This window comes from Lampetra planeri, chromosome 30 (genome assembly GCF_965212315.1).
Source record: "Lampetra planeri chromosome 30, kcLamPlan1.2.h2, whole genome shotgun sequence".
NCBI classification, from domain to species: Eukaryota; Metazoa; Chordata; class Hyperoartia; order Petromyzontiformes; family Petromyzontidae; genus Lampetra; species Lampetra planeri.
Window position 1 is genome coordinate 8,096,010 of NC_136136.1, and position 14,381 is coordinate 8,110,390.

General features: G+C 55.7%; 1 protein-coding gene across 3 annotated transcripts; it reads left to right on the plus strand.

Annotated features, from left to right (window-relative positions):
* Window positions 1-1,474: 1,474 nt before the first annotated feature.
* L3HYPDH (trans-L-3-hydroxyproline dehydratase) lies at window positions 1,475-10,606 on the plus strand. 3 transcript variants are annotated; one of them, XM_078608670.1, is made up of 6 exons: window positions 1,475-1,682; window positions 2,632-3,664; window positions 4,092-4,261; window positions 7,011-7,133; window positions 7,820-7,957; window positions 10,115-10,606. In XM_078608670.1, the coding sequence occupies exons 2-6, from the start codon at window positions 3,085-3,087 to the stop codon at window positions 10,238-10,240; spliced, it is 1,137 nt and encodes a 378-aa protein (XP_078464796.1). In that variant the 5' UTR covers window positions 1,475-1,682; window positions 2,632-3,084; the 3' UTR covers window positions 10,241-10,606. The 3 variants fall into 3 exon arrangements, with proteins under 3 accessions (XP_078464796.1, XP_078464794.1, XP_078464795.1); XM_078608668.1 differs by having other exon boundaries at window positions 1,476-1,682; window positions 2,556-3,664; XM_078608669.1 differs by lacking the exon at window positions 1,475-1,682 and having other exon boundaries at window positions 1,692-3,664.
* Window positions 10,607-14,381: the final 3,775 nt, after the last annotated feature.

Genomic DNA, 14,381 nt, shown 5'->3' on the forward strand with positions numbered 1-14,381 from the left:
AAAACGCCGATGGACTAGAGCAATATATATTATTCATATGTTAGACACGGGACGGAGTGCTGATTATATTTGCTTTCTCGCCCACTATTATGACTTTGTTGTATTTCGCGTCATTGAGTTTCAGACCTTGCGGCCAGCCAAGAACAAAGAGGCACCCTCCCATCGAGTCCGTCTGGAGCCGTGGTATCTCCGCTACGGCACTGGACTGGCGCAGAATGGGCGAACCCTTGGGAGAGGGATCATTTGACGAGATCAGCTATAGGGTATGAACACGATTTTTTCGAGAACATTTTAAAGGCCGTTTTAGACTTTCAATTGCGGTGCTAAACGCGTTATCAGCACGTGGACGGGAGATCTGCTTCGAAGTCTCATTGTGAAGCTGGCGACGATGCTGTTCGTAAATGGCCTCAAGATTGTCGTCTTATTCTACACGAAAAATGCGCTGCTTTGTCAATCCACTGCTGGATTGCGCTTCGTGGGCGATAGATTTGGACCATACTTCCCCGCGCTCGGTTAACTGCGCGTTGAAGGCGCAGGGAGCGTGGACGCGAGAGTGATTGTGGTTTGTTCAGTGCCGGATTAAGCTGATGCGGGCGCCTGTAGCATATGTTATAAAGGCGCCCTAAATATAAAAAAAAAAATGAAAACACAATTTTTTTTACTTGCATAGTAAAGTAATTGTATTTTTTTATTTGCTATACAGCCAGATAATACGACACACATCGCTAACCTTAAACACCCAGTCGTTCGTAAAAGTTGAAGGCGGTATAGTACTATAGTAATAGAGCAAGTGCAGAATCACTGAACCGGATTTGATAGCTTGAAAGCATTTAGCGCAGGGCCCTTGAAAGTGCAGGGCCCGTTGCATCTGTAGCTAATTCTAGATTTGAAGCTTTCGTGACTGCAAGGATTCATACTCTTTGGTTTTTTCGGTAAAGTCACGTGGGTAAAAAATAAAATAAATGAAAACAACTAAATTAAATCACGACGTCTTTGGCGCAACACAAGCGTCCGTCATCAGGTGGGAAAACATGGCCTACTGCTGATGCAGACTGACTGGTCTGCATATATGTAGCTACTTTTGCTACTAGGATAATCCGGAATAATCCGTATTATCTGGCTGTATAGCAAATGAAAAAACATACATTTACTTTACTATGCAAGTAAAAAATGTGTGTTTTAATGTATTTTTATTTAGGGCCTCTTTATAACATCATGCTACAGGCGTTGCACTATCTTCATCCGGCACTCACCCCAGCCACTACCACCCGTGTCATCACCCCTCTCTCTCTTTTACGATCACAGGAAACAAGAAGATGCTCGGTGTAGTCGGCACTTTGCTTCGTTCATCAATTCGGTTTTTTTTCAGTGCTTTGCTTTATGTGTTCCTCCCCCTCTCTCTCGCCCCTCCACCCACAAGGGATCCCTTTGCCCAGGGGTCTAGAGAGAGGGGGGAGGAACGGGAGGGGGAGAGAGGAAAGGGAGGAGGAGAGAGAGGAAAGGGAGGAGGAGGAGAGAGGAAAGGGAGTTGCAGTGGCAGGAAGTTCTTGCCGCGACGTGGCCACTCGTGGGTGGTGCTGTCGACGCAGCGAGTTGGAGAAAGAGACAAAGACGGGGGGGGAGGGAGTCGAAGCTGAGCCCACAGAGACGGGGACATCCCTCGCATCGCGCTCAGCTACGCGGTTTGTAAATCCCGCATGCAGTGCAACCCGCTGGCGGCGTCTTGTCAATGCAACGGTTTAAGCATTTGTTCAGCAGCATCGGCAGCCGTGGTCATAACCACTGCTGGATGAAGGACCCCCTCCCCATCCCCATCCCCCAACCGTCGCCCTCTGTCCGGGTCCCGTGATGCAACAATTAGGAGGTTAAGGGAAATTGATATCGCGATAATCGTCAACTCGAATATCGCGAGCGGCGATTATCACGGCCACCTCGCGTGAGCGGGGGCTGCTTTGTGGCTTTACCAGGCCCATCATCGCGCCGCGGTCGATACACTCAGTACTGTACAGCTTTGTTGGACAGTCGAGTGGTCGTACATTTTGAGAGGTACGGTTCTTGCCCTGGCAATGTGGAATTGGCACCGGTGCTTGACGTCGCTGCATTGAGCTGTGATAAGCTCCCGAAAACTGTACAACCGAGCAGCGCAGCTGTTCCATAAAGTGATGTAAAGCTGGTCACATGTACAGTACAGGGAAAATGTGTCTTATGATGCGGAGAATTCGGTAATAAGGGGCCGTCCATAAATGACGTCACGCGATTTTGGACGATTTTTGAACCCCCCCTCCTCGTCACACGGCGTCACAAAAAGTCAGACCCCCCTCAAATGTGACGTCACAAAGCTCTGCTCCCCCCCCTAAACCATATGTCCATTTTGAAAATAAAACATGCTTCAAATCGCTTTAAACTATTGTCATTGTAGTGCGTAGCGCTGCACTGATGTTGTAGGAGAAAACATGTATTAAAATAATATTTAATTAAGTAGAACGTGTTGTCTATATTTACTTAAAGTTGCGCATTTTGATGTGACGTCACATTTCTCAACCCACCCCCTCCAGGTGCGTGCCTTTTTGTCTTGCGTTGAGATACATTTTTGCGTTGCACACTTTCACTGCTCGTGCCACACACATCCAGTCATATCCACCTCCAGGCACCCATCCACGATTAGCCACTGGACCATAGCCACTCACAGTCACCACCGATCCACGCAGAGAACCACCCGCTCACACCACCATCACCCACCCACCCACTGTATACCACACACATTAATCCACCCACCCACCCAGTCATTCATTCACCCACATAATCATTCATCCACACAGTTACCCACACTGCCACTAACCCACACAACCACTCACCCACCCAAGCCAGTCACTCATCCACATAGCCACTTATCCACCCACCCAATCACCCACCCACACAGCCACTCACCCATCCACCCACTCAGTCATCCACACAGCCACTCACCCACACAGCCACTTACACACCCACCCATCTAATCACCCACCCAGTCAGTCACTCACCTACACACCCACCCACTCAGTCACCCACACAGCCACTCACACACCCACGCATTCAGCAGTGGCCATGAGCGGCCCGGGCTCCGGCGTTCGCGCCACCCTGGCGAGCATCGCGGCCGACACCACGCGGCCTCTCCCGGGCTGCGGCGCGACGCCACCCGTGTCCGTGCTGGACATGCACACGGGCGGCGAGCCGCTGCGGGTCGTGCTGGCCGGCTGGCCCGACGAGGCGGCGCTGGGGCCCGGCGCGGCCGCCACGCGGAGGGCCCTGCTGGCCGGCGCGCGGCACGACGCGGCGCGCCGCCTGCTGATGAACGAGCCGCGCGGTCACCGGGACATGTATGGCGCCGTGCTCGCCGAGCCGGCCGAGCCCGGGGCCCACCTGGCGGCCGCCTTCGTGCACAACGAGGGCTGCAGCACGATGTGCGGCCACGCCGTGCTGGCCCTCGGCCGCTTCGCCGTCGACTTCGGCCTCGCACCGCCCCCGGCGCCCTCCGCCCCCTCGGTGGACGGCGCCGAGCCGGAGACGGAGGTGCGCATCGAGGTGCCGTGCGGGCTCGTCACCGCCTTCGTGCGGCGCGGCGCCGACGGAGCCAGCGACCCCCACGTCCGCTTCCACAGCGTGCCCGCCTTCGCCTTCTGCCTGGGTGAGCGCCGGTTCCTGGCGATGCGGGGGGGGGGGGAGGGGGTAGCGGGCGGTTGGGGGGCGGCCCCGGCGGCGCCGCAAATTGGCCGTGCGCACGCGGCGCTCGGCCCGGCGGCCCGACGCTCGGAGCGCAAAGCGAGCGACGACCCCTGATGGCGCGAAGGCGGCGTCGCGGGCGATGGATCTTCAATTTTATTTTAAATTACATTTCATATTAGTCGTGCGCGCCATAGCGAGCGCCGTATCGACCCGCATCCCGGTGCCAGCCTCGTCTCATCAGTCAATCCGTTAGCGGTGCAGCAGCTCTTGCCTGCGGCGCCTCCTCATCCTCATCCTCCTCGCCGCGCTTGGCCAACTTCCCGTGCCCCCTGGGGCACACCGATCTCACCGCCGCCGCCGCTGCTGCTGCCGCCGCTGCTGCCGTGCAGACGAGCTGGTCGCGGTGCCGGGCTACGGGCAGCTGGCCGTGGACGTGGCCTACGGCGGCACGTTCTACGCCTTCCTGAGCGCCTCGTCGCTGGGCCTGGACGTCCGATCGTCCTCCACCAAGACGCTGGTCGAAGGGGCCACCGCAGTGACGGAGGCGGTGAAGAAGCAGGCAAGCAAGGGGAGACGGGGGAGACACACGCGGGGATGGGTTTGTAAGGCTCCTCGCTTGCGCGATCGGTGCCATACGCTCGTTTTGCCCTCTCACCTGAGCCTCCCACAACCTTGGCTGGACCCGCATGAGGTCCAGAAGGAGAGGCTGGACCAGAGGGCCCTGGTGCACACCCCTAGTTGAGGTTTAATCCCAAGCCAATCGTCTGCTGATTATTATGCTTTCATCGCGAGGGATTCCCACGCACCAAAGTCTTTCGCTTTTATTACTTTGAGTATTATTTTTCTGCTTGTTTATCCAGAAAAGGCTCACTGAGTCTCGAGACACAGGAGGGTCCTGCCAAGTTTATTGCAGTAGGCAGCGATGTTGCTGCTCTGCATAATCACAACAGACTAATCTGCAGGGCATTTGTCAGCATTGGGATATTTGGCCAATACCAGTGACACATTTTTTTTACTTTTGCTATGGGAAGAAATCGGAGAACCCAGAGGAAACTCACGCAGAACAGGGGGCGTAGAGACAAACTCCACACACGGAGGCTCCCTGCTGCCAAAAGCTTCTCATCCATGCTTCACCTCCTCTCACATGGCAGTGAAAGGCTACAAAGATCCCCCGTATAGCCTCTAACAGGCTCCTGGGCAAGTGTTGTTAGCGAGCACCGATGAAGGCCGGCAAGGCACACGAGGGCGTGGTTGTATGTCCAGCACCACGCCCGACCGCCTTTGTCTCCCTAGTGCCGATGTCTACACATCGCACCAGGTACTTATTTAAGGCTGAGTCGAACTAGGGAATGCCCTGCACCGGTTCAGATAATCGTCACTGATGTTGGCCGTGACTGAGAATCGAACTCGGGTCGCCGGGTTTGTAGCGCCGCGCACTCACCGCGACACTACCAAGGCCACACACGCATTTGTCCGCGCTAAGGCATTTACCGAAAACGATTGCAGACGGATGAAGTCCATCAGGTAAACCCCTGCAATCCGAGGCTTCGGAATTTCCTCCCTTGTCTCGCGAGAGCAAATATTCATCTCCACCGCCGCCACCGCCACTACGCCGCTGCTGGCTCACGCGAGGCTCTTGTCCTGCCCTCACGCCCGGGGGTCTCTCCGTGGCGCGGTGCTGTCGTCGTGGGCGGCGGCGGTCGACCCAGCACCGGCGCAGCGTTAACGCCGCCGCGGTGTCTCGGCCCCCACCGCCCCCCCCCCATTTCAAGTAATATTTTAACCGCCGTCATTTGCATTCTGTTCTCCCTTGTCAATGTTACCCAACCTGCATGCTATTATCTTACATCGCGTGCCGTGGATTATTTGGTGACGCTGCTGCTGCTGTTGTTCGCGGTTGTGCACCGGCATGATTAACAAAGAACACACGTGCGCTACGAGGAAGGGCCTTTGCCCGCAACGTCACCTGGTCTATATTTTTCCAGTCAAAGCCGCAGCGTTATTGCCGAACGTGGTGGGTTTTTTTAACGTCGCCCGTCTTCTGAATTGGTGTTAACATTTCGGTGACGATGGCGACGATGATAATGATGACGACGATGAGTAACATTTGCCTTGTGGTTTTATCGGCATTCTTTTCTCGCTAGCACAATGCTGCTGCAACGCGCAAGCTTCACAGGCACGACGGTTTCTTTCACGGTGATGTCTCTAATAATATACAGAATACATAAACCTCCAGCAACCCATGTCCGTGACATTCCTGGGAACGTCGCGACGTCCTTTGACCTTTTCGGTGAAGTGCCCCCTCCCCCCACCCACTATCCGAAGCAATGCAACGTGTTGCTGGTCTATAGCAGAAAATGTCATTGGATTGGTCAAAGAGCCCGGGACATTCTTTGGGTAGGGACAGGAATAGAGGGATGACAGATTTCCGTAGCGGAGCGATATTCACCTTTACACTTTTGTATCTGAAAGGGATTCATACGCGGGGTGTTTTCACCCTGAATTGTAGCCCAAAATGTCAGTATTTTTTTTGTGTTGTTGCCTTTGCTGGAACGGCTCGACAGATATTGTGCGAGAGCGAGGACAGATGCCAGAAATTGCGCTTTTCATTCCGATTCGGCGATAAATCACGGGAACGTGCTGCCCTCAACACACGTGTGTCCACACACACACAAGCACATTTATGATGAAATCTCGCGGAATGCGTGCGATCTCCATCGCATCTCGCCAGTGAAGCAGGGTTGATTCTTGGATGGCGCGTGGATGGGCGATCGCCGCGCCTGACCGGCGCCGTGGATGGCTGCGGGGGCTGCGTTGAAGGCAGCAGAGGGCAGCGTAGCAACATCGTTTGTCGTACTGTGCCGTGCTCCAACAATCTACGCTCATACTCATACTCTAACCCGACATGGTGAAGTACTGTCAGATAACCCCACCGCAAGCTTGGCATGGGGAGGACCTAATCCATGGGGAGGCCCTCATCCAGCAGCGGATTAAAAAGCGGGTCATAGCTGCGCACGTACACACAAGCGGCACGTTATGAGCGGTGGCACCGTGTTGGATTCATGGCAATGCCGGTCAAGGGATTCGGTAGCGGCGTGTGCGGCCAGCGTTCGCCCGGCCAGCGTTGGCACGGTTGCCGTTGGAGCGGCTTGCGTTGGCGCGGTTGGTGTTGGCGAGGTTCATGTTGGTGCGGTTTGTGTTGGTGCGGTTTGTATTGGTGCAGTTCGTGTTGGCGTGGATCGTGTTGGTCTGGTCCGTGTTGCTGTAGTTGGCGCGGCTCGTGTTCACGTACTACGCTGCCCTGGCAGGTGCGGCTCTTCCACCCGGACGGCGAAGAGCTGGCGTTCCTCTATGGAACCATCCTCACCGACGGGAGTGATGGATTCTCGGAGGAGCCCACGGCCAACGTTTGCGTCTTCGCAGACGCCCAGGTAGCGCCGGCACCCTTCGTTTTGTATTCGCCGGGCGGTGGCGCGGCGGTGAGTGCAACCCGCACTACGATCCTGCAAACCCGAGTTTGATTCCCGACCACGGCTTACATCTGCGGTGGATGATATCTAAACCAGTCGTGATCTGTCCTACCATTTGCCAACCGGCAGTGACCAGCGTGGTGAAGTATGGTCAAAAAAGCTCCATGACCGAATGCATCGTGAGGAGGCCTTTATCCAGTGATAGACCGACAAACGGCTGTACTTCGTTTTTCTTTTCATATAATTTACAAATGATATATCAATTGTGCTATCATGACCATGCGATTAGATAAACAGACTTCGATTCAGAGCACTGCAGCTGGCAGGGCATCACCCTGTGTGAGAGAACAGCCTCGGAAGATGATCGCTTCAATTGAGCATATTTATCCACACAGAGCAAATATTATTTGTCCGATGTGAAACTGACGTTTTAAATTCTTCAGTATTTGTCGACCCTGGATGGATGATGGGCCGAGTTAACGCCCAAGCCGGATTTGAGCTCCCAACCTTGCTCACTCCTTCTACTCACTCCCCTGTTGAGCCACCCGTCCAATTACAGGCGACCGCTACCAGCATTCGAACCCAGACGTTCCGTCTCAGGGGCCACCCGGCCACTGTCGCGCTGACCACTGCGAATTGTGCCCCAGGTGGACCGGAGCCCCACGGGGTCGGGGGTGACGGCCCGCGTCGCCTTGCAGCACCGCAGGGGCCTCCTGAGCCTTGGCCAGACACGGCGCTTTGAGAGCGGTACCACGGGCTCCATGTTCAGCGGCAAGGCCATCGCGGTGAGCGGCGCTCCGGGCGAGACACGGGGGCCCTCCGCCGTCGGCGTGTCTCACCGCACGGGCTCATCTGCCGTGTATAGACGCCTCCCGAGAAAATGGTCGGGAGAAGTTTTGGATTGAAACGTTTGGGATTTCGGATTCGTACGGATAATCTTTTTCTGGAGTTTTCATTTCGGATGTCCTGGTCGTTGCACGTTGCATACTCGTGTCACGTGCTAATGTCACTCATGTTCTTTTTTCTTCTGCCCATTATGAACGTGCTCCCAGTGTCTGGCAAGAACACAGCGCCAGACATATTTTTTTGGATAATCGGGAATTTCATGTACTCAGGCTTGATTTTTTTTTTCACTCATTCATCCGGAAATCAGCAGCGAAATCCGAATCGTGAAAAATCACGGATAAAACATTTGATAAACTTCAATGCCTGTGCATATCTCCCACCAGTCCCAGTGCACTTAAACAATAGTTTGACATTCTCCATGAAAGTTATGAGGCCATCGCTTTAACAATTATTCCACCTACTGTTGAGAAGGAGAATAGGGTCCTTATAAATCAGGGGGATTGAATAGAGCCCAGCAATACATCACTGAGTGCATTATGCTGATTATAATCCCCGATTCAAATGAGAATTTCGCCCAGGAATGCATCACTAAGGGGATTATGTAAAAACTGTTTGCCACGATTTTTTTGTCTTCATAATATAATTCTTATCAGGTCCCGCCTTGGTATATGAGGTGCCACATCGTATCCACTACACCGCTCTGTGTGCCCTGGGGAAGGGCCATTACCTGAAACATTCCCTATTTTTGTTTGTTTACTTTTCAAGGTCACAGTGTTATTGACGATTGTGTTGCCATTATCGGGATGGTTCACCCTGCACCGTAGGCATGCTGAAGAGGTTCGGCTCGCCCGCTGTTTCATAATAGCTACATCGCGGTGCATCGAGTCACAGACCGGTACACACGGCAGAGTTTGCGCATGAGAATTGAAGAGTCGGTGATTATGCAATGGATATGTAAATTACCTGCTGATATGATGCTCACGTTTGAGGGGGGCGCGGGGGGTGGGGGGGCGCAGCGCTGCAGTGCTTTGCCCGCCGTGCTCACGGACCCGAGTTCGAATCCCGGCCACGGTTAACGTGAGCGGCGAGTGACACCGGAACCGTTTCGCCGATCTTAGACGAGGAGGCCCCTTCATCCAGCCGTAAGGATTTACGTGGGGCCGTGAGTTATTACGTGGGCGATCTTCTTTGTCGGTCGCACGTGCATTCACACCTTTTGCCGCGTTTGGCGGAGCAAATGGAGAGCGGTGCTCGCGGGGCTTCTTGACTTGCGGTGGCTCCCACCGTGGCCCGAGAGTGGCTGCAGTCCGCACGCTGCGCCATGGCTTCTTTAACTAATAATAATAATAATAGGAGCGTCTCCGGAGGGTGACCGTAATGCATGTTGTCAAATCTGCCGGTTGACCGAAGGCTTCGAGTGTACGCTTTCCGCTCGGTTGGTGCCTCACAACCAACCGTGGGATTCCTTCTCCTGATTCAAATCAAGCCGAGTAGCCGCACTCGTGACGATGGGTCGAGAGGCCCCGGGAGCTTCCTCCCGCAGAGTTCCGCAGAGTCTCGAGCAAACTGGCTTCGCTCCAAGCGGCGCAGCATCACGCACGTTTCAGTCGTCGCGCACGCACGCACGAAAAATTACTCGCATGCTCCTGCCTTCCATGCAAGCATTCAACTCCCCGCAAGGCTCGCCCCTTTAACCTTAGGACCGAAGGTTTGTTACATCGGAGATGATTAATCCGCTGTGTCCGCAAGGCACCGAGGAGTTGAGATTTTAAAATTAGCAGGGTTCATTTTTTATTTTCTTGCTGCCCCCCTGACGGTGGAGCAAAATAAGTCGGCGCGGGTTCCCCACAATTCCCTCGCGGCGTGTGCCCAATATCGTTGGCTGAGTGATTGATGGCCTTCCTCACAGTTCACCTTAAATCCGTCTGGCGCACCTGACGCGGGCCCTCCGGGGGCCCTCAGCCGTCCCCGTTTGGCCGCTCGTCGGCGAGCGTAAATCGAACGGTGAATAATGATTTAAGGCACCGGGGGGGGGGGGGGGTCATCGGCGGGTCCTCGTCCGTAACGACTCGCGCCCGCCGCACCGTGTGCCGCAGGAGCTGCGCTGTGGCCGGTTCCCAGCCGTGATCGTGGAGGTCGGCGGAGAGGCGCACTACGTAGGCACGGCGCGCTTCTCCCTGGAGGAGGGCGACCGGCTCGGAGCGGGATTCCTCCTGAGATGAGCTGCCCCCCGCAACGAGGGCACGCGACCGCCGGGCCCTCCGCTACGATCGAGTGCGGCGGGGACGCTCGCGCCGATTGGAGTCGCTGCCGCCGCCCACGGCCACCAGAGGCGCCGCCGCGCGATCGCCGGGGCGTTCCGGAGAAACTCCACGGGGGCGGCGCTGGCGGGGCTGCCAGCCCTGGCTTGCTGATAAATAATTGCAGCGAATGCTGGCTCTCGCGACGTTGGGTTTAAGTTCTGACGGATGCACGCTCAGATTTTGAATTAGCACGGATGGCGATTGCAGATGAAGCCCGATTTCCGAAAAAATGCACGTGTTGAGGATGTACAATCGCTCTTGTTCCTGAATAAAACTGCAAATGAATGAATGCGTAAAAAAATATTACAAACCGATTCAAAATATAACGGCAGTTTACGTTTTGGAATAAGTCGCCTGCCGATGTGAACCGTACTTTGGCGGTAAGGTGGAGCCCTAAGGTGGAGCCCTGAGGTGGAGCCCTAAGGTGGAGCCCTAAGGTGGAGCCCTAAGGTGGAGCCCTAAGGTGGAGCCCTAAGGTGTTGCCCTGAGGTGGAGCCCTAAGGTGGAGCCCTAAGGTGGAGCCCTAAGGTGGAGCCCTAAGGTGGGCACGTCTCTCACAGTCGCTGGCGGAGGGTGCCGTCGCTGCTTTGACGCGCGGGCAGGACAAGGGTGGTGGCCGCGCACGCTCACCCACATAGGTTCACCGCTGGGTCGCTCCGTCGTCACGTTCGAAAAAATCCGTTGCCCGACGTGGCCAGCGGTGGAAAATCGAGGTCTCACGGCGCGCGCTGAGCGGCACGTTCGGCGGCTCTCCGCGCGTTGCATGGGGAACGATCAAAACAACACAACGCGAGCGTGCTTTATTGCTCAGCCGAGTACAAACAGAGCCGGGGAACGGCCCTTTGTGCGTCTGCGCGGAGTAAATTGTCACGCTCGCGTAACGGCTCGCACTGCGTAAATAAATGTATTTGGGGCAGACCGGCAAAAGCAGAAGCGGAGCCGCGCGGTCGTTACTTCACGAGCGACTGTGACCAGGATGGGGTTACACAGCAAGCTGCCTTGAAGTGGCCTAATTTTGAACGGTCATCTTCAGCTTCACTGGCCACAAACTGCACTCAATTGTTTTGCAGAGTGAACAATAAAAGCAAAGAGGAACAATCAGTGACAGATGTCGTTGCAGACAACGGTCCTTCATAGCATATACATCAAGGTCCATTTCCCGAAGCGTCAACTCTTCGTAAATATATTTGCCCTTTTAAGGTAGTTCCGTACGTGTTATTGACGACGAACGTGTTGATTGTTTGCTGCTGTTACGTGGTGCTTCTGCACTAATACAAACGGAGCAGCTTAAGATCGTTAAAATGTAACAAAACAAATAACGAATGGCCTTCCTGCTGCCGGAGAAACCACACGCACGCCGCCACGGTCACGCCGGGGAGGGCAAATTGAGCTTTTATGGTTACTGCGGCCACCGCCGTTCGGCTAGATCCAAGCGGCAACGTTAACAAGGCGATACCAGCAGGTGGCATGCAGCAGCAGCAGCCCACGTATTGCTGTGCACGCGCACACAGACAAAGCCCCCCCCCCCCTCCGTATAGCCCCAACAAACCGTTGGGGCAAGTGCTGTCAGCGAGCGCCCGTCAAGGCCGGCACGGCAACACGAGGGGGTGGGTGGCAAGCGCCACGCCCGGCCGTCTTTGTTTCCCCGGTGCTGATGCTTACGCAACGCACCAGGCACTCATGTTATTCTGGTTAGACCTAAGGGAGGCCCTGGACCGGTGCAGATATTCGTCGCCGATGTTGGCCAGTGCCAGGGATCGAACTCCAGGGGGGGTCGTGGTGCAACGCCATTAAACCTGCACCACCTGCAGTGGGTGCAGTGGGAGCCTCGCTGCAACCACTCGGGAGAGAAAAGTGCCCAGCGTGATTGGATGGGTTGATCCTCATCACAAGTGCTGTGCCAGGGATCTCTTAACCCCTGCAAGTCATCGCCGGGTCACCGCGTGGCTGGACGGCCAAATCGTCCCAATGAGCAGCGACGACGGTAAGCATGTCGTGGTTTACAATCCACTGCTGGACCAAGGCAATCCCACACCGCGTTGTACATGGGGTGTGTTAGACCATACTTCACCACGCTGGTCAGTGCGGTTTGGCGAAGGGGAGGGTCCAAATACAACTCGCTACTGATGTTTAGCCGTATCCAGGAGTTGAGCTTGGGTCGCTGGACACTTTGAACTGCCAACACGCAGCTTGCCCTTATTGAAGTAACGTTGTCTCAACGCTGATCCTTCCGCTAATTTGCATTGTAAATAGGCACCTTGGTTGCAAAAGAATGCAAATGACTCATGAGGTTAGGTAATAAAATGAAGATTTACATTTCAATCTTTAATTAAGGCGACCCTTTCATGAAGCGAATATAGACATATTAGTGTTTGTTTAAGCAGCTTTATCCAAAAGGTTGGGTCTTGCCTCTTGACACCGCGCCTCTCATGTGCCTTGGCTGCTCCAGCAACTCAGCAGCGCCGTGGGTGGATGACGGTGATTGGGTAGGGTGTGAGGTGGAGTGGGTGTGAGGTGGAGTGGGTGGAGGTGAGGTGGGTGGATGTGAGGTGGGGTGGGTGGAGGTGAGGTGGGGTGGGTGGAGGTGAGGTGGTGTGGGTGGGTGGAGGTGAGGTGGTGTGGGTAGAGGTGGTGTGGGTTGAGGTGAGGTGGTGTGGGTGGAGGTGAGGTGGGTGGAGGTCAGGTGGAGTGGGTGGAGGTGAGGTGGTGTGGGTGGAAGTGAGGTGGTGTGGGTGGGTGGAGGTGAGGTGGTGTGGGTAGAGGTGGTGTGGGTTGAGGTGAGGTGGTGTGGGTGGAGGTTAGGTGGTGTGGGTGGAGGTGGTGTGGGTGGAGGTGATGTGGAGTGGATGGAGGTGAGGTGGTGTGTGTGGAGGTGAGGTGGTTGTGGGTGGAGGTGAGGTGGTGTGGGTGGAGGTGAGGTGGTGTGTGTGGAGGTGAGGTGGTGTGTGTGGAGGTGAGGTGGTGTGGGTGGAAGTGAGATGGTTGTGGGTGGAGGTCAGGTGGTGTGGGTGGAGGTGAGGTGGTTGTGGGTGGAGGTGAGGTGGTGTGGGTGGAGGTGAGATGGTTGTGGGTGGAGGTGAGGTGGTGTGTATGGAGGTGAGGTGGTTGTGGGTGGAGGTGAGGTGGTGTGTGTGGAGGTGAGGTGGTTGTGGGTGGAGGTGAGGTGGTGTGGGTGGAGGTGAGGTGGTGTGGGTGGAGGTGAGATGGTTGTGGGTGGAGGTCAGGTGGTGTGTGTGGAGGTGAGGTGGTTGTGGGTGGAGGTGAGGTGGTGTGGGTGGAGGTGAGGTGGTGTGGGTGGAGGTGAGATGGTTGTGGGTGGAGGTCAGGTGGTGTGGGTGGAGGTGAGGTGGTGTGGGTGGAAGTCAGGTGGTGTGGGTAGAGGTGAGGTGGCGTGGGTGGAGGTGAGGTGTTGTGGGTGGAGGTGAGATGGTTGTGGGTGGAGGTCAGGTGGTGTGGGTGGAGGTGAGGTGGTTGTGGGTGGAGGTGAGGTGGTGTGGGTGGAGGTGAGATGGTTGTGGGTGGAGGTGAGGTGGTGTGTGTGGAGGTGAGGTGGTTGTGGGTGGAGGTGAGGTGGTTTGTGTGGAGGTGAGGTGGTGTGGGTGGGTGGAGGTGAGGTGGTGTGGGTAGAGGTGGTGTGGGTGGAAGTGAGGTGGTGTGGGTGGGTGGAGGTGAGGTGGTGTGGGTAGAGGTGGTGTGGGTTGAGGTGAGGTGGTGTGGGTGGAGGTTAGGTGGTGTGGGTGGAGGTGGTGTGGGTGGAGGTGATGTGGAGTGGATGGAGGTGAGGTGGTGTGTGTGGAGGTGAGGTGGTTGTGGGTGGAGGTGAGGTGGTGTGGGTGGAGGTGAGGTGGTGTGTGTGGAGGTGAGGTGGTGTGTGTGGAGGTGAGGTGGTGTGGGTGGAGGTGAGATGGTTGTGGGTGGAGGTCAGGTGGTGTGGGTGGAGGTGAGGTGGTTGTGGGTGGAGGTGAGGTGGTGTGGGTGGAGGTGAGATGGTTGTGGGTGGAGGTGAGGTGGTGTGTGTGGAGGTGAGGTGGTTGTGGGTGGAGGTGAGGTGGTGTGTGTG

Excerpts from the sequence above, each read along its gene's own strand:
- L3HYPDH (XM_078608670.1), top strand. The coding sequence starts at position 3,085 with ATGAGCGGCCCGGGCTCCGGCGTTCGCGCCACCCTGGCGAGCATCGCG. Across the intron at positions 4,262-7,010 it reads CGGAGGCGGTGAAGAAGCAG|GTGCGGCTCTTCCACCCGGA; the intron begins GCAAGCAAGGGG and ends CTGCCCTGGCAG. Across the intron at positions 7,958-10,114 it reads TCAGCGGCAAGGCCATCGCG|GAGCTGCGCTGTGGCCGGTT; the intron begins GTGAGCGGCGCT and ends CGTGTGCCGCAG.